This window comes from Ambystoma mexicanum, chromosome 2q, assembly GCF_040938575.1.
Source record: "Ambystoma mexicanum isolate Mex_15411 chromosome 2q, UKY_AmexF1_1, whole genome shotgun sequence".
Taxonomy (NCBI): domain Eukaryota; kingdom Metazoa; phylum Chordata; class Amphibia; order Caudata; family Ambystomatidae; genus Ambystoma; species Ambystoma mexicanum.
In genome coordinates, this window is record NC_090924.1 from 324101231 (window position 1) to 324125966 (window position 24736).

At 50.2% G+C, this 24736-nt stretch overlaps 1 protein-coding gene across 2 annotated transcripts in view; it reads right to left on the reverse strand.

The window, feature by feature from the left end:
* Positions 1 to 1173: 1173 nt before the first annotated feature.
* The window catches only part of ZNF598 (zinc finger protein 598, E3 ubiquitin ligase), a 489260-nt gene continuing 465697 nt past the window's right edge, over positions 1174 to 24736 (reverse strand). The window contains exon 12 of one of the 2 annotated variants that reach the window (XM_069647319.1): positions 1174 to 2247. In XM_069647319.1, coding sequence (XP_069503420.1) covers positions 1903 to 2247 — 345 coding nt within the window. In that variant the 3' untranslated portion in view covers positions 1174 to 1902. The remainder of the gene's footprint in view (positions 2248 to 24736) is intronic. The other variant, XM_069647320.1, reaches the window with a different exon arrangement.

Consider the following 24736-nt stretch of genomic DNA (forward strand, 5'->3'; position numbering starts at 1 on the left):
CTTCTGGCTGCAACTGGTGTGGGAGTCCATCTTTACACATACAATCTGCTACAATCAGCTGCACTTTAAATGGTCACTAGACATCCTTTCTGACAATGTTTGCTTATCGATGGTACTACAGACTATAAAAAACTGGATGGACAGCAACTGACTTAGCCTTAATGCAGCTAAGGCTGAACCTAACATTTCTGGGTCAGCAGGAAACCAAAAGAAGTCTGCACCCCAATGCTGCACCCTCATTTGTGTCATCAACCTGCCCCTACCTGTTATTTGAAAGGTAAATAGCCAGGGGTTATCATGTGACCCCCCCCTGATCAATATGGTAGCCCAGGTTCCTTCCATCTGAAGCTCCTCATTCTACTATCTTAGTTTGCTTAAAAATACCTGTCTGCTTGTACATGAACAACTTCTGGGACACATAGCTACTATTATACAGAATCTACACTGCCTGCCACTACTGGCAATAATTGGCTAAAACTGCTTCAATGACATCTGTTTGTCAGGCATAGCACCCTTTTACCTGAAATCACTAGTTAAACAATATACTCCCAACTAGTACCTCGATCTTACTCAGCCTACCTTCTTGAGGTCCTGAGCAATAACCTCAATTCTGTATGTGGACAAACATTTTCTTTCAATAGTGTGTTTATCTGGAACAGCCGTCCTTCTGCTCTAATAACACAATATAAGGTACAGACTATCAGTTGCTGAGAAAACATCAGTTTCAGATGCACATCAAGTCCTAGACATCAATGAAGCTTGTAGTTTAGCTTCAGCACAGCTGTTTAAGAGTATCACTAGCGCTTTTTTTGACTTCGGGCCCTGAATGCTTTTGGCCCCTGCGTAGTGCACACAGTGAGGCAAGCCAGAACAGTAATAATGTTAAGGCATAGCATGTTCTTCTAACTTTAAGGTCCTTTTCTTTTGGTGAATTTACTGAAAAAAAGACAGGAAGAAGCACAAGTTAGTCAAATTAAGAACAGCAAAAATAAAACTCCTTCAGTGTACAGCTGTCTTGTCATCACTTGAGGCATCCCTAGGGAATCACCTACTGTAAGAAATTCAACCTATTAATTGCAGCTTCGATCAATAGAAGATACACTTTTACAAGATGCCATTTCACTTTAAAGAGTAGGGCATTCAAACAGACATTTAAAACAAAGAAACCTTAGATAATGCGCAGCAGGGTTTAATGTTGGAATAAACTTTAGGGTGTGGGGAAGTCTGTGCCAGCTTAACATTACTACCTTCCAGAACTGAAGGCAGCAGCCCTTTTAAATTACATTGTAATCAAATATTCTATACAGAAAAATAAATGTGTGAATATTTTACACTGCATGCAGTACTACAGGAACATAATGAAGGAACAAAAAGACATTTTAATTCTGTATTCAACTATGTGAACATTGTGTTACAATGGACACAAATTTAAATTTTGAATGTTCCTGGAACTGAATCTGTCAAAAATGTCATAACAAATATAACATTTATATATAATTTAACCCATACTTCGCTGCATCCAAATCTGAATGCTTGCTTTAATCTCCCTCTATACAGTAACCTCTATTGGACCAGCAAGTAGTGCATTCTCTGATCTTCCTGTCCACATCACATCATACAATATCCTCTGCAGAGGGAACACTTTTTGCTACTCCTTTTGAATTGACAGTGTGATTAGCAGCTAGCCCTCTTCACACTCCCACCTCGACTGTTGCCGATCGGATAAGCCTATAAGTGTGCATCCAAAATTCATCCCTTGCGGCTTATCTCCTTAGAATGAAATACGGACTGTTCTTTTCCCCTCTAGAAACATCACCTCACTCCACCCAGATGTTTCTCGCTTTACAGTTCCAGCATGTGCCTTGATAAAAGTGCAAGCAATAGTTTGGGGCCTGTCTGTGTTTAACTGATAATTCTGCTGATGGCTTGCAGAGAAGGAAAATCATCATCTTCAATGTGGAGAGTTTTGTGTGCTGCAGCGTCCTGCTGGGACAACACTTGTTTACAGCTGGGGCAGGTGTAGCAGTCTAGTTGATTGGAATTGTTCTGCCACACATTTTTCTTGTTCTTCTTTTGTTTGTTGGACCCTTGCTTTTCCTCAATGAGGAAATCATGATGGGCAGAGAGAAGTTCTTGCTGCTTGCCAGTGTCTGGAAGCAGAACCAGCAACTCGTTGAAGATTCTCATGAAGTTTTCTCCCAGAAGTTCTCTGCAGCACTTGTAATACTTTGTAGCATCAATCAGACCCTTCATGGAATAAAAGCAAAAGGCAAGTTACTCTCATAGTATTTGTATTCAATATTACAGAATCAGCTGGATCATTCCCAACTAGAAAACATATTTGCTTCCAACCTGTCTAGTTCTCTGATTTTCCTAATACACACCTCCCAGTACTGCAAACCATGACATAAAAGATTTAAAGGAGAACTTCTGGGGCGTCTCTAACAAAGTGTAATTACTTACCAATAATTTTACATAAAAGTTTTATACTACAGCTGGCTTTGGCAATCTTGACCATGCTTCACAACAAAGCAGTGGGCCCAAATCAAAAAAGGATGGATTTTCTTAGACCACACCAATGTGATACAAACATCTATTAGTATCCTGTCCTCATAACAGATTTACATTTGATAATCTAATGGCCCAGACGTTATAAACTTTTAAGAGCTCCAGTAAATTGATTCTGCTAAACATTCTCCCTTTCAGACAACACTGTGCTGTAAAGAGTGTACCCAGATGAGCCTACCGGCCATTGGGTGTATAACTGAATTTACCAACAGCGATATCCAAGATACCCCGTGTTTACTTGCTGCTCGGCGTCAGAAATTGCCATGCCAGCAGTCTACAATTTGGGGGGATATTTTTGAAGTTTTCCTCCAAAGGATTTGTAGCTTGCTTGTAGAAAACCAACTGTTATTTCAAGTATTGCACTGACCTTTTTGTAATAAAAATGGGAATCTCTTTGAAAGTAAAACAAACAGTTTTCAATAGAACTACCTGCCATGGGCCTGGTGTCAAAGCCATAACTGGTTTAAGATATGGTGGCCTAAGGAAAGCTAGTTATTCTAGCCAAAACCTATTGATGGCATTTTATTGTGAGCCCGTTTTCTAGACAACTTCAACTGTTAGTGGATTTGCTTATCTGGGACTGAGTTCCACCCAAAACAAACCATTTGGGGTCAGCACAGGAAAACCCCTTTGATCTCTCTCGAAAGGTTTTAACTTTCTCTAGAGGGCAGGAAATCTTCCCCGGGAATAGCCGAGAACAAGTGCTTCAAAGGCACGACTGCCAGTACAATGGACAGGTGTTATTTACTGGCGTCTGATGCAAAGTAGATAAAGAGGATGATATAGAATGACTCGGAAGGGAAATAGCAAGCAAAAGAAAGATTTCACCATCTTGGTAATGTTTGGCCCACTACATTTCCTGTGCTGTCCCCCCTACCTTTTGCATATAAAGCCCGCTGGAAATGACATCAACAGGCAAAAGACCCCGCGCAAAGCAGCAATTGGGCCCTTACAGAAGGCTAGAAGGGAACCATTTTGCGGTGGCAGATTACCCATTTCAGGGGTAGCCAGCCAACTCAGTTGAATATGGAATTCAGAAGAGGACAGACGTTATTGGGGTACTGTGCGCCCAAAGTCATTAGACACAGAAGTGAAGATGAAGCTTTCCAAGAAAGGAGCAAGACCTTAACCCCAGTCACCCCAGGGTAACATTTGGAGTGACTGTTTGGAAAGCCTGCCTATATGCTAAGGCACTGGAACCCATAAATCTTCCTCCTGGAAATGGCAGTCATGTAAGTGATTTCTTACAACAAAGTGGGTCAGTGCACCATAACTGAAGCTATGTTTTAACTTCCCACTTCAACGTCACAAACTGAGGCCAATGTATGCAAGGATATGACAGCACTAGCTGGGGAATGCCTCGCAAGTGCCTTTACAATACCTATTCATAGCCCAAACAAATTAATTTGTAATGATTGCTTGAAGGGAGGCAGCCTAAATTATGTTTGAAGATGAAAATAGGAGTTTCTTTACATTGTATAATGTTATTTTTCTGTTAGGGACGCTTTACTTTTTTGTAATAATGTAATGTGGTCTTATATAGCGCCCTTCTGCCATTAATGTTGGCCTTGCTGCACATGGCTCTGCAGGGCAAGTTAATCGGATAGCGGCAAGGCAGATGCAGGTCAGGTTGCCCACATATTATATTGCTATTAATTTTTACACTTCACAATGCAGGGTCTACCCTTGTGAGCAACCTGGCCGGTCGGTACCAACCACAAACTTAGAGATTTTCATATCGACACACGGGTAACGAGTACTTCTGACCTGCATCCATGTTACACCAAAGGTTTCTGCATCTGCCTTGCCGCTATCCAAAGATGGAAAGGGTCTAAATCTGTTAAGTATACTAGGCCTAGGATGTCGTCTGTAGGAGTGTGTAAGGATGCAGTATTTTAGTAGTGAGGAGTTAGTTGAGGGATGAGTGAGGGGTGGTGGAGAGTTTGGGGATGAGGGTGTTGTCCTTTCCTGGCTCTTGGTGGTAAGACTTCACTGAGATTAAAGGTGTGGACCAGTGCCACGCAGGAGAGGTTTTGTGACAAATAAACTAGAAATATCGGTTTCTAAACCATCAATCAGCCCCACACCTCTAGTACACCAGAAATGATGCGAACAGATTGGAACTCAAGTCAATTATAAACCCCCTTGTCCAATTTTGGTTACGTGGATGGAACGGCAGGCTTATCTCCGCAAGGTTGTGAATCATTGGTTAGTTGCAACACAGCGAACATGCAATTATTACCCAATGATAAAAGGGACTGTCCAATCAAGGTTGTATACAAATATTTACTTTATTACCACAACAGGCAGTTCTAGCACACTACAAAACACAATCCACCCTGTAAAGGAACACAGAGCACAGAGTTTCACGAAGGAAAGGGATGCACTCGGAATACCAACTACCCTCCCGTCAGTATCCAGTCTTACAGTTCAAGGTTATTTGATTTCAGCACCAAGGGGCAAAGGGTCGTAACTGTCTCTAGGGGCCTTTGGAGAACGACCAGGGGGGGTAGGGATGATCAGAACCACAATGTACCTGGTGCTTAACAAGTTCTTGGTGCTCGACAGCATGGAAGCGGTTTCCAGGGTGCTCAGCAGCTCCTAAAATAGATTTCTTGGCCGGAGACAGCTGCGGGTATCATGCAGGCAGGCAGTTCAGCAAGCAAGGCTGGACGGATGGCTGCAGGCTGGCCTACACGGTGGCTCGGGGTCAAGAATAATGGTCTCTGTGCTGGTTGGTGGATCTGTAACGCTGGTCAACGCGGACAGCTCTTGCAACTGCGGCATGACAACAGTCAGTTGTGCAGCCAGTTGTGGTTCGAGGACTCCATGGTCTCTAAAATGTCCTTAAAAGGCTGGTTGGTGCTTGTGTAGCACACGTAGCTTCTTCGCAAGGCACGTAGCGTCCTTTCAAAGTGGATGGCCAAAAGCTTACGAGAGTGTTTGCAGGCAACGCCCTTATCCTTAGTTCAGATACTCTCTGGCACTTCCCACCTAGGAAGCTTGCTGGCAGAACTAGCAGGGCACGCTGTGTGCTGGCTGGGTACCTGGGAGATGTTTAGGGGAGCGATCTTGCTTCCTTCTTGGAACTCCTCGCCTTCCTTCACTGGCAGAAGATGTAAGGTAGACCATACATTCAGCCCAGGTCCAAATAAGTTCTCCTTACTCCTTTCAAATTCGTCAGATCTGCTAAGTGAGGGGTTCAGCCCTTCTTTAAGGCCAAATGGGCCCTGGTCATTGGTGCAGGCTAAGCCTACCTTAATGAACCAATCCTGGGTCCCCACCAACAATCTTCTGTTATGCATGAGGTCAGAACTAGAGAACTCTGCAACAGGAAAGGTAAAGGGTGACAACATATACCCAAGTCTCACCCATCTTCCTGTCTGTAGTAGATCAAAGTGTGTCTCTGGTTAACTGCGCCCTCTTTGATTCTTGATTAAAGCGCAGGTCTCCCTTGAAGTTTGTGACGAGAGCAGACTTCCTGTCTTCCTCAAATCACATAATTCACCCCTCTGAAAAGGGTCCATTCTGCAGGGGTTTGCCTACAGCAATGGTCTTCAAACTTTTTTGGCCTGGCCCCACGCACCCTCTGAGCAAAACCTTTGCAGGCCCTCCCCTCCAAAAAATGCCAAATGGACAGTATGTGCAAATGGCTATGAACTATTGGTGCCGTCACCAAACCCTACTCCCAGTTTAGTGCCTGGGCTCCCCCACTGGCTCCCATCACAGTCGCTTGGCTCCCTCATGCCACTCCTACCCAGTCCCTGGGCTCTCCCCAACCCATCACAGACCCTGGGGCTCTCCCCGCCCTGCTCCCATCAGTATCTCACGGCTCTCCCCACCCGGTTCCCAACACAGTCCGAGGGCCAGTGGCAGCTGGTTAACTTTAAATGCAGGGCATAAATACTTCCCCCCAAAAATGGGATAGCAACTGAGCGTAGCGAGGGAGCCCGAACCAATCGAGGAGTTTGGGGGGGGGGATCCCCCCCCCCGTGAATTTATTTTCAAAAATAATTGGTTAAAATTTTGCATTGTAGAGCATACTTAAAGAAATAAAAATGGGTAAAAAGCCAAACAGTTTGCAATTGGTGCTGGGGGGGCCCAGAGGGCAGGCATGACATTTCTTACTGGACATCTATGATTGATGTCCAGTAAAAAGATAGCATCCCTGTCCCCTGGGCCGGCAGGGCCTAACACAATAAATATGACTGTGTATGCAAGGCGCTGGGATGGCAAGGTGGAAAGCATGGTATATTTGACTGAACATCTATAATAGATATCCAGTAAAAAAAAAAATACCATCCCTGTACCCTGGGCTCCACAGCGCCTCAGGAGAGCTGATTTTGGCAGTTGGGTATAGGGATTATGCAACAAAAGCATTTTAAAAATGCTTTTGTTGTACAACCCTCCTTGCCCCCCTCTGCCCCCACTCGCCTAAATCAGCTCAACAGAACAAAACAAAAACACACACATTCACACAGCAATCACTATCATTCACACGAGCACCCATCACTATACACAGACTCAGAACATAAGCATACATGCATCCATACATATATTTAAATAAAAAATGAAAATAAACGTACCTTTTGCAGGGGCCTGCGCATGGTTGCTGAAACACCCCTCTCCATGCTGCTCTGTCCGTATGTGCCAGGAGGTGCAGGAGCTCCCCCTCGCGCACACAGACATGCAGTGCCCCAGCCAGTATTTCCAATGAGCTATGCAAGGCTGGCGAAGCAAAACGCCCCCAGCCCTGCATGGCTCAGTGAGCATGTGCGGCTGGGGAACTGTACTGAACTGTCAAAGGGAAACACTTTCCCTTTGACAGATCAGCCAGCCCAGGAGAACTCCTTTAGCTGAAAAAAGCAGCCGAGGGAGTGCTCAGTGTTTCACTGGGCTGGCTCCTCGGCACCTCCATATGGTGAGGGGGGCACTGGGTGGGTGCCCCATCCCCTATTATGCATGAGCCACCAGGCTCGGACTGGCCTATAGGGCAATACCTGTACAAAAAAATGCAAGATGCTAGTCTGGGCCATTCAAAATGGGCCACTTTTTTGGCCAATGTGGGCCAGTTTGATGAGTTACTTCACTATGCAGCTAGTAATTTTGACCATTGTTGCTGAATAAATGTTCTTTGAATATCACATGCTTACATTTTAACAAAAAACACCCCCTTGGGTATTATTCAAACAGTCTGTGACTAAAGGAATAAATATCCATTTGCAACTCCTGGCCACTTTTTCATTGGTGCCCTGAGACAGTTTCATGCTCCAGTCTGACCATGTGAGCCGCCCCGCATCATGTGATTTCCTCCAATCTTAAAAAAAAAAAAAAACTTTTCTTTTTAACAATTCATGCTAGGCTCTCGTGCGAAACACCCCACCCCCCAGCCCCCCGCCGCATCTCCTCCCTGCCCCCGGGATGCAGCCTTGCTCCCGTAGTTTGAAGACCTCTGGCCTACGGTAAATAGTGGACCAAGTCATGAATTTCACTGCCTTTCATACAGAGGGGTGGGAACTAGCTTCAAGTTGAAACATTGCATACCAAAGGGGTGTTAGCTCCTGCCTTCCTGTTGTCTTGTTCGGCAACCAAGCACCTTCAACAGGCTTCTCTCAATTATCTCATTCGTATGCACTGCCAGCAGCCGGATTAGACAAAAGGAAAGCAGATCCACTGAGTCTGATAATTAAATTAGGCTGCCCAAGGCTAGAGGAAGGTGTGCTCTCCCCCTTCTTGAGATACTTTGATGTACCTGTGGCTGTCGCTTTCCAGCTGGACATGGCAGGAATGGACAGCACCTGTAGGCTGTGTCCTCTTGGAGTACACGCGACTATGCGTTTCGTGCGGTGAGCAGAGGAAATGTGTGTGGAATGGCCTCTCACATTTCCGAGGCTGATCTCCCATCATTCATTTATCAATAAATCAAGCCCCATGTGAATGGTCTGATTCCTCAGAGTTTCATCAGTGAGCTTGGTTTCCTGCAGATTGTAGTGCCACGAGTTACGAAATTTATTTGTTGTAAATTAGCCCATGTTTCTGGTGCACAGTTTTTAGTTAGTTACCGCTATTTTTCTTTTCTTTCAAAGTGGTTGGTAAAAAGCCAAGCCTTTAGCGGTTTCCTGAAGGTCAGGTCGTTGCTGCAGGCAGCGAGGTTTGGGTAGGGTGTTCAACAATTTCATGGCCAGAACTGAAAAGGAGTACTAGTGCAACATTGCTGGACCAAAGTGTTCTGGAAGGGGTGCAGTGGGGAAGCTTACTTCTGAAAGAAAAGGGTCCACTCTCCATGGTATGAACGATGGGTGATGCACGAGGTTCTGAAATTAACTTTTTTTTGATGGGTAGCCAGTGGATAGTAGGTAATGCTGGCATGATGTGTTCAAATCGCTTCATTCTGAAAAGTAGTCTTGCCGATGCATTTTGAAGTCTTTGAGGTTTCCTCATTAGGTAATCTGGGTAGTCGGACATAGAGGCTGTTTGCATGGTCTTGCATGGTCTAGTATTTGAGAAATTATGGCCAGGGCTCTGTGGGTGAATGGTAAGAAAGGTAAGATGTGGCTTAGCATGTGCAGCTGGGAGAAACAGCTTGGATGGCTTTCACCTGTGGAACAAGAGTGAGGGTGTTGTCCATTTTCGTTCCAAGATTTCTTACCAGGGTTGGCAAGGGTTGGCAGGGTACCATCTTGTCAAGCCACGGGATTGCAGTGGAGTTAGAACCTTTAGGATAACCGAGCAACAGCTCTGTTTTGCTAGGGTTGAGCTTTAGTCTGTTTGCGGCCATTCATACGAAATATTACTAGGCCAGAGGCTTTCACTAACTGTTCATAAACACGGATGTGGTGGTCAAAGGGATTTAAATATCGTACCCTATCTTTTCTGGTGAGCAGCTTTTGCTCTTTCACTTTTTAAAGACTTCCACATGTCTTCTTGTACATGGTGTCTGTTCCAAATCTCACAATCTATGCCCAAACCATTTCTCTTTATCCTACTATACTCTTGAAGTACCAAAGCAGTGGAGGGGGTGCTTGAGACCCCGAGCAAGATGGCAGACAGGGGATCGAGCTCTGTGAAAGACAAGCTCTTGGCAAATAAAATATCTTGTTCAGTGGTGGAGGGGGCGCTTGAGAGCCCGAGCAAGATGGCCACTGAGTGATCGAGCGCTTGATCCCGGTGCGGCAGGGGCAAAGGAGTTCGCTGGTTTGCAGGCTTGCTGTGTACTGCAGCAACAGGGGGCCCACTGGTGCTGACAGACCAATGGAACCAATCGGAGACCAGCATGCTGCGCCAGCAGCTTGTGAGAGGAAGGGTGTTTGGCGAGCACGATCAGCTCCCCTAGGCGCGCGGCTACCTCGCCCTTGCCTCCTGCTGATGTAACCACTGCAAGTTGTACCGCTGGGGAGAGATGAGGCATTGCTGACCGAGAGAAGCTGCCATTCCTGAATCCACTGCAAGGCAATGCTCCCAAACCTCCTAAGCGCATCACAGCACTGGAGTAAGCCTCCACAGGACCCAGTACAGGGGGCTATAGGGGATTCAACAGGGGGGGGGGGGCAGGGATGCATGTTAGAATACTACCATCTCCCCACCGGTATGCAGCACACAGGCTGATACTAGATGTCTGCCTGCAGAACACAATGCAGAGCAGGATAATGGAATTCAACGTGATGATGGGTTTCAGGGCAGGGGGTACATAGGTGGAGCTCAGATGAAAATCACTGCAGCACTGCCCCCGCACAGAGTGCTCCCTCCAGAGCTACATCGTCTCCCCGGGGCTGACAGAGGATAGGGGGGGTTCCGGATTCGGAGTAAGCTGCAGGAACTGCGATCCACGGCACAGAAAGCAGACGAGTGGATGTGACGAACCCTAACCACAAACCAACGGGGCCCTCAGGGCTGAGACCATGCAGGCTCCAGAGAGCAATGCTTCCTGAACACCTGCTCAAGGGCCGACCAGCCCGATTTATATGATGTCATTTATAACGCCCCTATACACAAGTGTTTCAAGGCGCGATGAGGCAAGGGAGGGGAAATGGAGGGAAGAAAGAAACAACGATCCTACTAGGCCAGGTGGCATTGAGATTGCGCAAGTGCAGGGGAGGGGGAATGGGAGAAGTGCAGGGGGAAAGCAGAAGGGGCAGTGCAGTACATAGGATAACAGAAAAGATAAATAAGACAATAAATAAGGACAATAAATAAAATGTGCGGCCAGCAGGTGGCAAGTGCAAGGGTAGGTGCAGACATCAGGTGTCAAGTGCTGGTAGGGGCTGTAGGTATAAAGAAACAGTCCAAGTGCAAAGGTTGCCAGGGGGCAGTGCAGGTATACAACTGGTGGTGGGGGGGATCTGGGCCCGAGATCATAAGGTAGCCAGGTAACCAGTGCAGTTTCAGATTCAGCCAGATCAGCAGGGGAAGAGGAGGAGAGAAAGCAGAAGCAAAGAGGAAGGTCTTGAGGTGCTTCCAGAACCGGAGATGGTTCTCAAGTTTCAGAGAGGCTGGGAGGCTGTTCCAAAGGGAGGCCCCAGCTGAAGACAGATCTACCCCCAGCATGTTTCTTTGAAAAACAGCTGAACCTGAGGGAGTTCGAGGTGGAGAAGTGGCAGAAGAAAGATCTACCACCAACTCGCTGCCTGGAGAAGCGACTAACCCTGACAGCGACTAACAGCTTCCCGCTTGCTTTTGGCACTACCCGACTGTACACTCCCAAGGCGCAGGGGCATGCAACGGGCGCAGGGAGCTCCTGACTGATTGTGGGGAGGACAGCAACCCTTTCAACAGCCCACTACACAGATCAACCAGGCAACATTTGAAGATGGACATCCAGACACAGCTGCAGGCAATTCTGGGCAAAATGAAACTTATCGGCCAGCGCACACAAGAGACGAAAGTCACTGTGCAGGACATAGGAAATGCAAGATGTGAACAACCAGATGAAGGCCCAAGACGAGCGGATTACGGACAATGAGCAGAGAATCAGCACCTTAGTGGATAAATGACACAGCTACAAAAGAGCTCAATGGACTCAGAGGTGCAGCAATTGGGGGCCAAGCCAGGAGGACCAGGAGAACCGGTCCAGACGCAACTTCGCCTTGTGGGACTACCAGAATGCAAGGAAGGAACTGACCTGCTGGAGGAGAAAATCCTTCATGACAACCCTCGCTCCTATACTATCGAAAGGGTATACAGAGCTCCCACCAACAGGCCTACATACTAAATTTCCAGCAGAAGCTGGCAATCCCAAAGGCGTACCGGGCGGTGGGAGTAATCCAGCTGGAAAATACTACCTTGCATATCTTTAACGATTACTTGCTGGAGGTATCCAGACGCAGACGGGACTTTAACCCACTGTTTGAAGCAAAGGCATGGAACACAAACTATCTTAATTTCCCTGCAGTGTGATGCATCCAATTCAATCATCAATGGCACGATTCGAAGACCCAGCAGAGGCAGGACTATTTTTTTTTTTTTAAATATGTTTATTTTGAACAAGGCAGTATAATAACAGTACCGACATTTATCAATAATTAAGATGCATTATTGAAAACCCCTCTTTTCACATGTCCCACCCTCCTCAAGATTATCGAACCTTTTGGGAGTCCCCTCCTTCATTCTTGCTCCTGTGGGGCATCTCCGCTTTCCAGGACTTTCCTGACTAATTGGGGTTTGTAAGTCAGGGTCGGAAAGTCTCTATCATAGTCAAGAACCGGGTTCCAAATGTTCCGAAAGCGGTGGAGGAGTCCCGCCCTGGCTGCCGTCACTTTTTCTGCTATCAGCACGTCCCATAGCTTCAGCCACCAGAGGGGAAGGAGGGGGCCCTCTGCGGATTTCCATGTTCGTACCACCACTATTCTCCCCGCCAGTAAACATTGGGATAGCAGCTTGGCTTTAGGGCCTGTTCTTGGGTAGATACCGGGTATCGGGAGGCCCAGGAGGATGGGCTCAGGGTCTAAGGGAAGTATAGTTTGTGTGATGTCGGCGATGGCCCCTAAGCATTGTCTCCAGAAGCCTTGGACTTTGGGGCAGGACCACCACATGTGGAAGAAGGAGCCTATCTGGCCACATCGCCTCCAGCAGGCCGGATCCAGAGTGTGGTTCATGAGGTGGAGGCGAAGAGGGGGATAGTATCATCGCAGTAAGATCTTGTAGGCACATTCTCTGTTTGTAACGCATGCAGATGACGAGTGAGCGCGGGTCCAGATGTCCACCCAGGCCTGATCTTCCACCAGGTGGCCCAGGTCTGCTTCTCATTGTGCCATAGATCGGGTCCTGAGGACAAGAAAGTCTCCCCGGAGGCGTTTGTATAGCACAGAGATTCTACCCCGGGTTGGTAGGTCCTTGAGGGTTAGTTCTATCGCTGTGGTGGGGCGCGTTGCTGCCTGGCGTGTTTGCGGGTGGGAGCACCAGTGGCGCAGTTGGAGGTATGTGAACCTATCTTGTTCCTGCAGTTGAAAGAGTTCCTTGCATTGTTCAAAGGAATACAGTTGTCCTCCCTCGAAGAGTTGAGCCAAGGTCTCCAGCCTCCCTGCTATCCAGTTTCTGAAATCCCGGGGCGATGTTCCAGGTGAAAAGGCAGGGTTTAGGAACACTGGGGAGGAGGGGTTAAGACCCCTTGGAATCTTTTTTTGCCTCAAAGTTCTGTCCCAGATGGCCCCAGTATGTCTGGTAGCCAACAGTAACCCACGCCACTGCTGCCTTGTCTCTGGGGGAATATGGGGGAGAAAGCGTAGGGGGAGAGCTAAGCGTGATTGTTCCAGTTCTACCCACCCGGGGCGATTGGTGAGTGTTTGCCACGCTTGAATGCAGGACAGTTGAGCTGCCATCTGGTAATGCTGCAGGTCCGGGATACCCAGGCCTCCAAGTTTTGCATTTCCTAGCATCGTGATTTTGGGGATTCTAGCTTTCTTTCCCTGCCATATGAATTGGAACATCTTCCTCTGCAGTTTTTGGAGCACCGGGGTCGGGATCGCGACAGGGAGGGCGGAGCATGCATACAGGAATCTTGGGAGCAAGTTCATTTTACATGCTGTGATCCGGCCCTTTAGAGAGATTTCCTGTGTCGCCCAGCGTTTCAGGTCCGTTTCAAGCTCTTTAAAGAGCGGGGGGGGAGGTAACGTGATAGGTGTCCGTTGGGTTGGCTGGGATCTGGACCCCCAGGTAGGCGATTGTCTTCGCTTTCCATTGGATTGGACACATCGAAATCAAGTCTTCTCGTTCCCTCTGGGAAATTCCTATCCCTAATGCTATTGATTTGTTGAAGTTAATCGTGAATCCCGTGACCCTACCATAACTATGTATTTCTGCTAAGGCCTGTGTCAGGGAGTTGTGGGGGTCCGTGATGGTTAGAAGGACATCACCCACATAGAGCGCCAGTTTGTGGTGCAAGGACCCAGTTCGGAAGCCCTTGATCAAGGTTTTCCGTCTAATCCTTTGGGCAAAAGGTTCCATAATCAGGGCAAATAGGAGCAGAGACAGCGGGCATCCCTGTCTGGTTCCGCAGGTCGGTGTAATGGGGGCGGAGAGGTTGCCATTAATTCTAAGCAAGGTTTTGGGCGATTTGTAATTAGCCAAGACCATAGTGCGCAACTCCGGCCGAAATCCGAACGCCTCCAAGGCGAGTTCCATGGTCCAATCCACCTTGTCAAACGCTTTGGTCGCATCTAAGGCCATGAGCACCATACCCTGCGAGTCTCTAGAGGCCAGTTCCACCAGGTCCAGGACCCTGCGGATGTTGTCAGCTGTGGATCGATTCCTCAGGAAACCGCTCTCGTCAGGTTGGATTATGCCTGGTAGGATATGAGACAGGCGTGTTGCAAGGATTTTGGAGTAGATATTAGCATCAATGTTGAGTAGAGCAATCGGTCTGTATGAAGCCGGGTTTCTTGGGTCTCCTCCTGGTTTAGGTAGGAGGACTGTGATTGACTCCTGCATGGAAAGGGTTATGACGCCAGTGCCTCTGAAAGAGTTAAAAAGTTGCACCATTGGGGTGAGCAGTTGGGGCCTAAAGACCTTATAGAACCTGGTTGAGTAGCCATCAGGGCCCGGGGCACGGGATTTGAGAGATTTGATCGCCTCATCCACCTCTTCACTGGAAATTGGGGCATCCAAGATGTCTCCGGTGTCGTTCGGTATCTGGGGAAGTGCCGCTGATTTTAGATATTCCTTTTGTTCTTCGGGATCCCGTGGGGGAGCGGTCATTACTTGTATTAGGTGATCTGCTGCTAAGCGTTGTTTGTCCTGCTCGGCATACTGAGTTCTGCCTTGTGGATCCCGCAGTCCAATGATCGTGTTGATCTGTTTTGCTTTAGCCAGCTTAGCAACTAGAAGCTTGTTTGCTTTGTTGCTTTTTGCATAGTAAAATTGTTTGGCTTTTGCCAGTTGATGTGCCGTGTGCTCGGCGTAGAGGGCCTCAATCTTCTTTTGCGCCGTGCGACTGGCACGTTGTGTTCTTGGGGACCATCCTTTTTTTTGTGGGTCTTCTCCACTTCCCGGAGGTCTTCCTCAAGGGCCAGACGGGCTAGTCGCGATCATAGAGTGTCCATCTGCGTTGCGCTGAGCGAGGCGCCTTATGTATCCGGAACTCCAAGGTCATTGGGCCATGGTCAGATAGGATTTTTGGGCCTATGGTGATGTCATTGGTAAATGAGAGAATTTGGGGCAAGACCAGGAGGAGATCTATTCGGGAGTGGGTTCTATGGACGTGCGAGAAGGAGAAGCCTTTTTCGGGGGTGGGGGGGGGGGGAGGGGCGGGATGGAGTACCGTCCATGAATCAACCACATCCAGAGTTCTGAACAACTGCAGAAGAGCTAGTGCTGTGGCGAAGTCCCCGGATGAGGGCGGGTGGGATTGGTCTTTCGTGGGCACAGGGACTCAGTTGAAGTCGCCACCAATGATGATTTGGCCCTCCATGAAAGGGTAGAGTAACGTGCTCAAGGCTTCGTAGAAAGCAGGTTGACCTGTGTTTGGGGCGTATACCGATATAAAGGTATATGGTTGACCCAGCAGCAGGCACTTCACCGCCACATATTGGCCATCCGGGCAGAGTTTAGTATCCAATATCTGGGGGTCCAACCCTCTCTTGAAGAGAATCACTGTGCCTCCTTTTTTCGTGTTCCCCAATGCACAGAACTGCTTCGGAAAGAGAGCGAATGCGCCCAAAGTCAGCTGGCAATGTGTGTTTTCTGTATCATGGCCACTGCAGCATTTTCGTTTTGAAGCTTCTGCAGGATTGATTTGCGTTTGGCCGGGGAGTTTAATCCGTTAACGTTCAGAGAGATAAACCTCAAAGTGGGGTGGTCGGAGACGAGAGGTGGGGGTGTCGGCGTGTTCGGAGGAGGGGTGTAAAGTGAATATGAGTCAGCCGGCATCACGTTGATTTAGTAACCGCACTTTTACCTGCCATTGAAGTTTTTGCTCCGGCCTCCAACGGGAGGGCAGAGGTTTAACTAAGGGGAGGGCCAGTTTTATTAGGTTGGCACCTCCACTGGCCAACGTGGCCAAATAACAGTAGCCAACATGGCTAAAATTGTGGATCGAGAAAGATCGTACCTTGGAATTGGGCATAGGCCGTGGGGTAGGGCTCGCCGCTTTGGTTAGTAGTGTTCCATTTTTGAGGTCGTGGGCGGCAAATTCGCCTTCAGGTATGCCGCCAGAAGGACCGGAGGCGTTAAGGAGGAGGAAGATCGGCCGAGCCAAGTGGAAGAAATGCCCCTGATTCCTGAGGCCAAGGCTCGGACACCTGTAACTTATGGTTTCAAATTTCCAAGAGGTCGGCCGCGCTCCCGCCTTCAGCTATCTCTTCCTTCTGGACCTCGGGACCGTTGACCAAGTGTTCTGTGGCGTTTTGGGCGGTGCTGGGAGGTCCGTATCGGCGCTGTGTTCGGGAACCAAGGGGGACCGAGACTCGGGCGAGGATGGATTCATGATTTTCTCGGCATCCTCCAGGTGGCCGATTCTCCTCTGGGTGCCCTTGTACATGAACTGTAAAGCTGTGGGGAAGAGCCATCTATAGCGAATTTGCTGGTCCTGCAGGAAGACCGGCAGGGGTCGGAGAGCACGTCTTTTCTGGAGGGTGAGGGCCGCGATAGCCTTATAAATTTGGAGAGGTGCGCCCTGAAAGGAGATTTCGTCCTGGGTGCGACTGATTGCAGAGATGGCTTCCTTCGTGGTGAAGAAGTGCACCCTGGTGATGACATCTGGCGAGCTGTCTGACTCCACTCCGCGTCGAGGGCGCAGCCTATGCGTGCGATCCAGCAGGAGCTGTGACTTTTCCACGTCTGGAAGGAGAGCTTGAAAGAAGTCGGCCACATATTCCGCCAGCTTCTTATCAGGTACCGACGCCAGAACCCCTCGGATGCGTAGGTTATTATGTCGGGCCCTATTCTCCAAGTCCTCTTGTTTAAATTCAAGTATTTCAGCTCTATCCTGAAGAAGACTGATTGCGCGTTGGACTTCCACCAGGGTGGATGCCTGGTCCTGGGTCCGGTCCTCGACCTCCCCCAACATCTGTTCGACCTCCGCAACTCTGAGGTCGGTGTTTTCCAATTTAGTAAAGAGTTCTGTCATACATGACCTGAATTCGGACTTAATGTCTGCCATAAAAGCCCGGATGTCGTTCTTGGTTGACAGGGTTCCCTCTTCCTCTGGGGCCTCCTGAGGGGAGGTATGAGTCTTGTTTTTTGAGTTTTTCAGAGGACATCAGCATTGTAGCTATATCGGGATTCTTGCCTGATTTCAGATGTTTGGTCATCGTGATTTCCTGTTTCGGGGCGAGAACCGCAATATTACAGACTCCCAGGCCCAGCCGGCAGAGTGGAGGGCCAGGCGTAACTACAGGAGCTGGGGTCTCCAATTGGAGAGGATCGCTGAGTTCTTGGGCTGTTTTCAGGGCATAGGTCAGGGCAAGTGATTCTCGGGAGTGGGCCGGGGCGCCCCAGGAAGGAATCCAGAGAAAACAGGGGGGACACAGCCCCAGCGACAGGAGGCGCGGGCTCCCAGGCCACACCCGGGTAATTCAAATGGTGCCTGCTGCCGACGGTTATGTGGGCCAGCAGTAGGGGGTTGGCCAGACCCAGGCGGCAGTGAAGCCCGGAGCAGGCAAGCGGGGGGAGCAGTTAAAGTTCAGAACTGGATGCTCATATCTCAGGAGACACAGGGCGCAGGCAGGCCCCCGACTTCAGTGAGGGATATCTTGTTTATGGCTCACACCGGGCTTTCAGTGGACTTTAATGGCCCCCCATCAGCTTCACTGGCCCTCCCCCGCAAAACTCACTGCGTCTTCAATGGTTTTATTGCATGGCAGAATCGCTTGTCTCTTACGGCGTGGGTGCGAGTTCCAGATGTCGTGGGGGCCCAGATCAGGGGGTGCGGTCCTGTAGTTCGTGACAGTGGGATCCCCTCCGCTTGTAGTCCAGATATTGCCACAGTTGTGACCCCAGGTTCTTGCTGGTGGGCGAGGAAGATGAGGAGAGGAGTGTGGTGAGTCCCCTTGCTCCTTTAGTTGGGGGGGGGGGGGACAGGAGCTGGGAGAGGGTATGGGCCGGGGCGCCCCATGAAGAGTGCATGAGGGCTTTATGTTGTGGGTGCCTGGGCGAGAGCCAGAGTCCCAGCAGGATCTGGGGGATGTTTGCTCCAGTGACCGCAGGCGGGGTGGGGGGGGCAGGCACGTAGGATGTCGGGTCTTACTTCTTGCCCCCAGCTGGGGCCCGGATCATCTGCGGCCCAGCCCCCGCCTCTCAGTCTCAAGCGGGACCTGTCCACGTGTGCCCTGCCTACGCCGCCTTCAATGCCGGAGCCGGAGTCCCCCCAGTGCTGCGGCTCCCAGGGGGGAGGGGCCGTACCCCTTGGGGGCCCCGAGCTAGCACAGAGCGCTCCACGGGAGTCTCTCTAGTCTAGAGGGGGACCGCGGCCCCCGCTGGATGTCACGCTGGGAGCTGGGACTGCCAGCGGCGCCCCGCTCGCTATTTCTCCCGTAGCACACGTCGGGCTGCTCCGCTGCAGATCCCCGACACCTCCAGGTCTGCTTTTGGCGGGTCCGAGCAGCCACAAGCCCCCGGGCACCAGAGCGCGCTCACCACAGTAGCGTTCGTTGGGGGCAGCCTCAGCCCTCAGGCAGAACACGTGCCCGCCATCTTGGTGTTCCTGGCGCCGTCTGGAGTCTAAGAGCTCTGTCGAATTTGCGGCGAACTGGAGGAGAGTTTACCTTTCATCTTTGGGCCAGCGGTGCCTGGGATATTCCGGTCGCCCTGGGTGTCAGCGGTGACCTGGCAGGATTGCGGTGGGCTGCATATTTTTACTTAAGCGGTGGGCTTCCCACGGATGGCTTTAGGCGAGCAGCCACATCGATGGTGCTCCAAGCCACGCCCCCCCAGGCAGGACTATTCTTAAAAATGCAGAATGTTGTCGATACAGATTATATCCCAGTTGAGGATAAGAATATGCAAACCGACAAATCACGCCTGGAACCCTAACCGCAATGTCATGTATAGTCACGTCATCGCTAGAAAAAAGTGAGGAGAAAACCCAAGCGGCCTGGAACGTCACCTGGAAAGCTCAGTGAAATGATGACCACACTACGATTTGCTTTTGCACGCAATCCCTATTGAGATGTATTTCAACTAGTGCATGGCCTCACTGGACTCTCGGATTGCCCGTACACACTCCTGCAGCAATGGCGAGGTGATGGTGCCTTGCCACCCAGCAGATACACGCAACTAGCAAGTGGTACTGACATACGCTCGAGCAGCAAAAGAATCTGAGACCCGTTTTCAGGGATGTAGCGCTATTACAAGCTTGTCACCCGAGGCAAATCATTGCTTCCTGCACACCTGTGTTTGGCTTCACAGCCAGTATCAATGATTTATTCAGGCAACATGGCTGGTGCTCCCCCCGGGGGGAATCAGCGGCCTTGCCCACCCAATTCCTCGATGGTTGGCAGCTCCAATGTTTGGATGTTTAGTTGGGTTGTTGGAAAGGTTCTGTTTGAATTGGGTAAGCATGAACCAATGTGTTCCAATCCTCATTTTTACACAAGTCCATCCACACCTCCAGCCGGATACTAATTAGAAAGGATTGGCCACAGTCTGCATCGGACCCCGACAGTAATTCTGCTCTCCACAACATTAGAAAACTGCTCTTGCATGCTTTTCCCTGAATGTTCAGGGGCTGGGCCTTCCCAATTAAAAGACATTGCTTTTTGAATCTGTTACAAGACCTCTGGGGGGTTAGGAGGGTAAGACATCTTCCTACAGGAAAAACACGAATGCGGGGGAATCTGCGAAACTGAGCAGTGAATGGGTGGGAGCAGCTGTCCACTCCCCATAAAAAGGGAAGAGGGGTTTTGTTGATTCTGGTGTTGATCAATGGGTTCCCCTCACAATACTGACCACTGAAGCTGAACAAGAGGGACGATTTATCCTTGTACACAGCTCGTCTACCACCACCGCATAACCCTCATCAACATCTATGGCCCCCCCAGTGCAAAACCCCTGGGTTCTTCACACACCTATTGCCACATGCGCACCATACATGGGGCGCTTTATACTGATGGGGTGACCGGAACGTTGCCTTCATACCCAAAATGGATAGGTTTATCCCCACGCATCTCAGTGTGGACTCTACTCCACCCCCCCCCCCCAGAAGAGGCAAACGCTTCACTCCTCAATGGCAGATCTTAAATTAGTTGACGTGTGGAGACAGCTGCACAAGAACAATAAGGACTACACCAATCTTCATCACACTACTCTCGGCTAGATTACTGTCTCCTCCCATGCACCAGGATGCACATGGTAGAGATGTGCCCAATCCGCCCCACGGCTAGCTCAGATCACGCCACAGTGTTCATTTGTATTGCACTCCCGAACACACCAACCCAAAGCCCCTATGTGGCCATTGAACCTTAAGGCATTGAAATACCGAGACATGGTGGGACTACTGGCTCAGGATGCAGACAGATTCTGGCAGGCCAACTTAGTGGAAGGGTTTCACACGCTCAGATGCTGGGATTTATCAGCAGGCAATTTATCTCATGTTGGTCACACACAAAAAAAAAAAAAAAAGGTATGGTCATAGAAGGAGTCCCAGCTGACTTTGGCGATACAGGCTGCTCAATGCGCACACAAGGCCAATAGAGACCCCCGCGTGTACGCCCAAATACTTAAAACTGCATTCTGAGATTGCGCACATTACCACGCTCAGGGCCCTAAAAGAATTCTCCAAATAGGCGCATGACCTCTACGCTGCGGGAGACAGATCCCGACGCATGACGGCTCTTGCCCTCATGAGAAAACAGCTGGGACAACTAATTACATATATTTGGGGGGGTCGTGGTGAGCTGCTTACTGGGGATCAAGCAATGAATGAAAGATGTGCTGCTTTTTATCAGGACCTCTATGCTGCCCCACCGAACAGGGACATGAGCCAGGTTATAGCCTTTCTTAATGAGATTCCCCACCCCACACTTAGTACAGCAGACCTGGGCTTTTTGAATGCCCCCCCCTAGATGATGTAGAGGTTCTTAAAGCCATACAAGGACTAGTCTCAGGTAAGGCAACGGGAATCAAAGGGCCCCCTATTGATGTCTAAGCTCATGCTAGAACAGCTTGCCCCCATGCATGGGACAGATGTTCCAAGAGGCCTTGGAATTCTATCAGCTTCCAACATTGGTGTTGAAAGTCAATATAGTGGTCTTCCACAAAAAAGGTTGCAACCCCCATGCTCTCTGGCTCCAACCGCCCAATCTCCCTCAAATGCTGATGCAAAGGTGCTGGCGAAATGCCTGGTGGAGACACTAAAGCGCCTGCTCCCCAGACTCGTCCACCAAGACCAGACGGGTTTCATCCTGAATAGACAGACAGTCATTCTGATAACCTCCGATGCCTCTTGCACATCTTAGAAGGTGACTCGCAACCGGAAAATGTGGTCCTATCACTTCACGCAGAGCAGGCATTCGATAAACTGCGCTGGGATTACAGGTTTGCGGTGTTGCGCAAGTTCGGCTTCTCAGGATACTTCCTGCAGATGGTGCAACTTCTCTATAGCTCACCCTGCACCTCCGTGATCACAAATAGCCTCAAGTCTGACCACTTCTCACTCCACACTGGACCTCGCCAGGGCTGCCCTCTGTCTCCCCTTCTCTATGCCTTAGCGAATGAGCCTCTAGCTGCCAAATTGAGGAGAGATGAGGGATGGTCCAGCATCACCAAGGTACCAGAGGAACATAGAATTTTGCTGTATGCCAATGACCTATTACTTTTTAGTAGTCCCTGTACCAGGTCCTTGCCCCACATTTGATATGCTGCGTGAATATGGCCACATAACCGGCTACAGCATCAACTGGAAGAAGTCGGAGGACATGCCTCTGTGCCTTGACACCCCGTGGGACTGGGGAGTGGAGGCCCAGTTTAAGCTGCAATCGTAACATATTAAATATATGGGGGTGCTGGATCAGCCCAGACCTACGAACATTGGCCGACAAATTCTACACCCATACTAAGATTCAGCAGGACATGACCGCATGGGACACACTACACCCCCTCCCCTCTCTCAGAGACAATTAAAGCCATTAAGATGAACCCTATGTGCAAATTGATATCTCTAGCCTTCATGCTGCCGATGCCCCCATTTAGAGCACAGTACGCGGAATTTGATCGTCTGGTGACAAAGTTTATATGTCGGGGAAAGAGAGCGAGGCTGGATGTCCTACAGGCCGCTAAAACGGATGGTGGGCTAGCACTGACATCATGGTGGACATATTATATGGCGGCCCAGATAGGGTGGGCTAAAAGATGGTTTAACGCAGATGATGCTACAAGCTGGCATGCAATAGTCACAGACGCTCCTCCCCTTAACCCCTCCCCCAAGAGATTTTGGCAATTTCCCTACTTCACCCAGTCTAGGCTGTACAGCATGGGCATTGACCTGAATGTTGGCGAGGGTGCGGTAGAATGGGACCATGGGACACATGTTCTGGCACTGTCCGAGTTTGGTGTTGTTCTGGACCGGGGTTTCACAACAGCTCCAGGCTATGCAGGGAATTACTCTAGAGATTACCTCGACCTCCATGCTTTTTAGAATAGGCATGGAAAATTGGCACGAGGATGCAATGGCCCGTAGACTGATCCACATACCACTCTTCACTGCCCGTAAGGCCATCCTACTGGAATGGAAAGCACCAAGCCCACCATCTCAATGTCAATGGCAGACACTGCTGTCCAAGGTCTGCACAGCCGAACAAGTTTGCTTTCGAAGGACTGCAGGACCCGAATGGGTGGATAGGTTTTGGCAACTGGCTGACATGTTTATTTAGGATGTCAACCCCTCTACTGCCAGAAAACTAACACGGGTGGTACGCACACAGTAAATATCGAATAGTATATTCAAGTAAACAAATGCATGGCCCTGATGAAGGGAAGAGGAGGGGAGGGACCAGGGTTAGGAAGGGCAGAATGAAGTTGGGGATTGATAGATAGTATAAGGCGCGCATGTAGTTCAGAACTTGTCAAGAGAAATGCGGCCGAGGCTTGTTGTTGCCCACGTTTTGACAAGGTGTCTGACTTCAATGCAATAAAAAGATTAAATCAAAAAAGAACCAAAAGGGTGGAGCCGACAGAAGCTATTCAGTTGCACTCACCCAATCTGCACCTGCAATGCATTTTGTCCATCTCACACAGATTAGGGGGTTTTCAGTAACAAGGAATGGACAGGACCCTCACACATGGGGCTGTGTGGCTTTGAGTTATGTGATAAGAGTTTAAATCATGTCCATTCTTTATCGTGCACCATGAAACGTTCACCTAGAACAGATTTTAAGTACTTGCAACAACAAAAATCTGTGATCTAGGAGGCCACCAAGGGGCGCGCAGGCATGGCTGCCTGATCGTACTGCTCCCGCCAAAGCCGGGCTGAACAAGGGGATTGAGCCCCCCCGAAACCCCCCCGGCGGACCCAGCACGACGGCGTTGTGTGGCGATACCCCCGGGCACCTAGTGAGCGAAAAAGCGACACTCTGTGTCCCCGGGAAGCACGAGAACGGGACCTCCGACGTCTGCCCGGGACGGAACCGCGTAGGGCCCCAGCAGCTGCGGCGTGGGAGAGTGGAGAGGAGCCCGCGGGCACCTCGCAGACATGGTGTGGCGTCCCCCTCCCCCCCCACCTGACCCGATTGATCCCCGATCCTGCTGCACGGTCGGCCCGAGAGCGGGGGCCACGGCGGGACGAGGGGGCTTCCCCCCGGGTTGTGGAGCGGATCCTCGCCCCTCCCCCAGCCTCCCCGTAGCCGAAACCCAGCACACCTCGGAGCTAGCCCCGAGACTGAGGATCACCAGGCAGGAGGCCCCCAACAAGGCAGTAGGACCCGCATCACGGCAAGGGGGGCCCAGGCCAGGCAAGGAACCAGACTTTGTCCGTCACGGAGGCAGAGGGTTCCAGGTGGGGAAGACAAGTCGGGCCCGTGCCACTCTCTCCCCCCCCCCCCCACGAGGAAAGCAACAGCAATCCTGTGCGGACCCTGGGTGCGAGGCCCCTGCCGGGTGTTGGTGGGGCGTGTGCCTGCCCGGTGACGGCCTTGGTCCCCCACCCCCCCTGGAGATCAGAGAGCGGAGGATTGGGGGGCAGGGACCACAGACCCAGCTGCCCACATAGATGGAACTGGACAGACCAGCGACAACTTAGGCAGGCTGCGGCGACTCTGGACCGGGTGAGAGGCCCCCACATGGAGACGGTGGGGCGTGTGCACGCCCAATAAAGACCCCCCTGTAACGGCGTATCTCAGCTAGGTGAAGGTGTGCCCGGTCCCGCCCCCCCCAAATATATTTTGCACGGCCCCCCACTGAGAGCCCCAGGAAGGAAACCACTGGCTGATCCAGAAGGGGGCGGCCAGATGAACTGGCGGAAAACCTTACAGGAATTTCGCTTCCAGGAGACGCCGAGCAGCAAGAGAAGCCCAAGCCCCACTAAAGGAATGGCCCAGTCGGAGGCCCCGGTGCCCTCCACGACGGCCATGGAAAGAGGTTTTGCCTCAATATTACAGGAAATCAGGGACATGCGGTCTGACATTGCCCAGAAATTTGAGAAAATTGATCAAAGGGTGGACAAGGTCGAGGATAGACTGTTGCAGGTGGAGACCAATCAAACATCAGCGTCCCTAGAGTTGGATGTAGGGCTGAGGCTAGCGGCCCT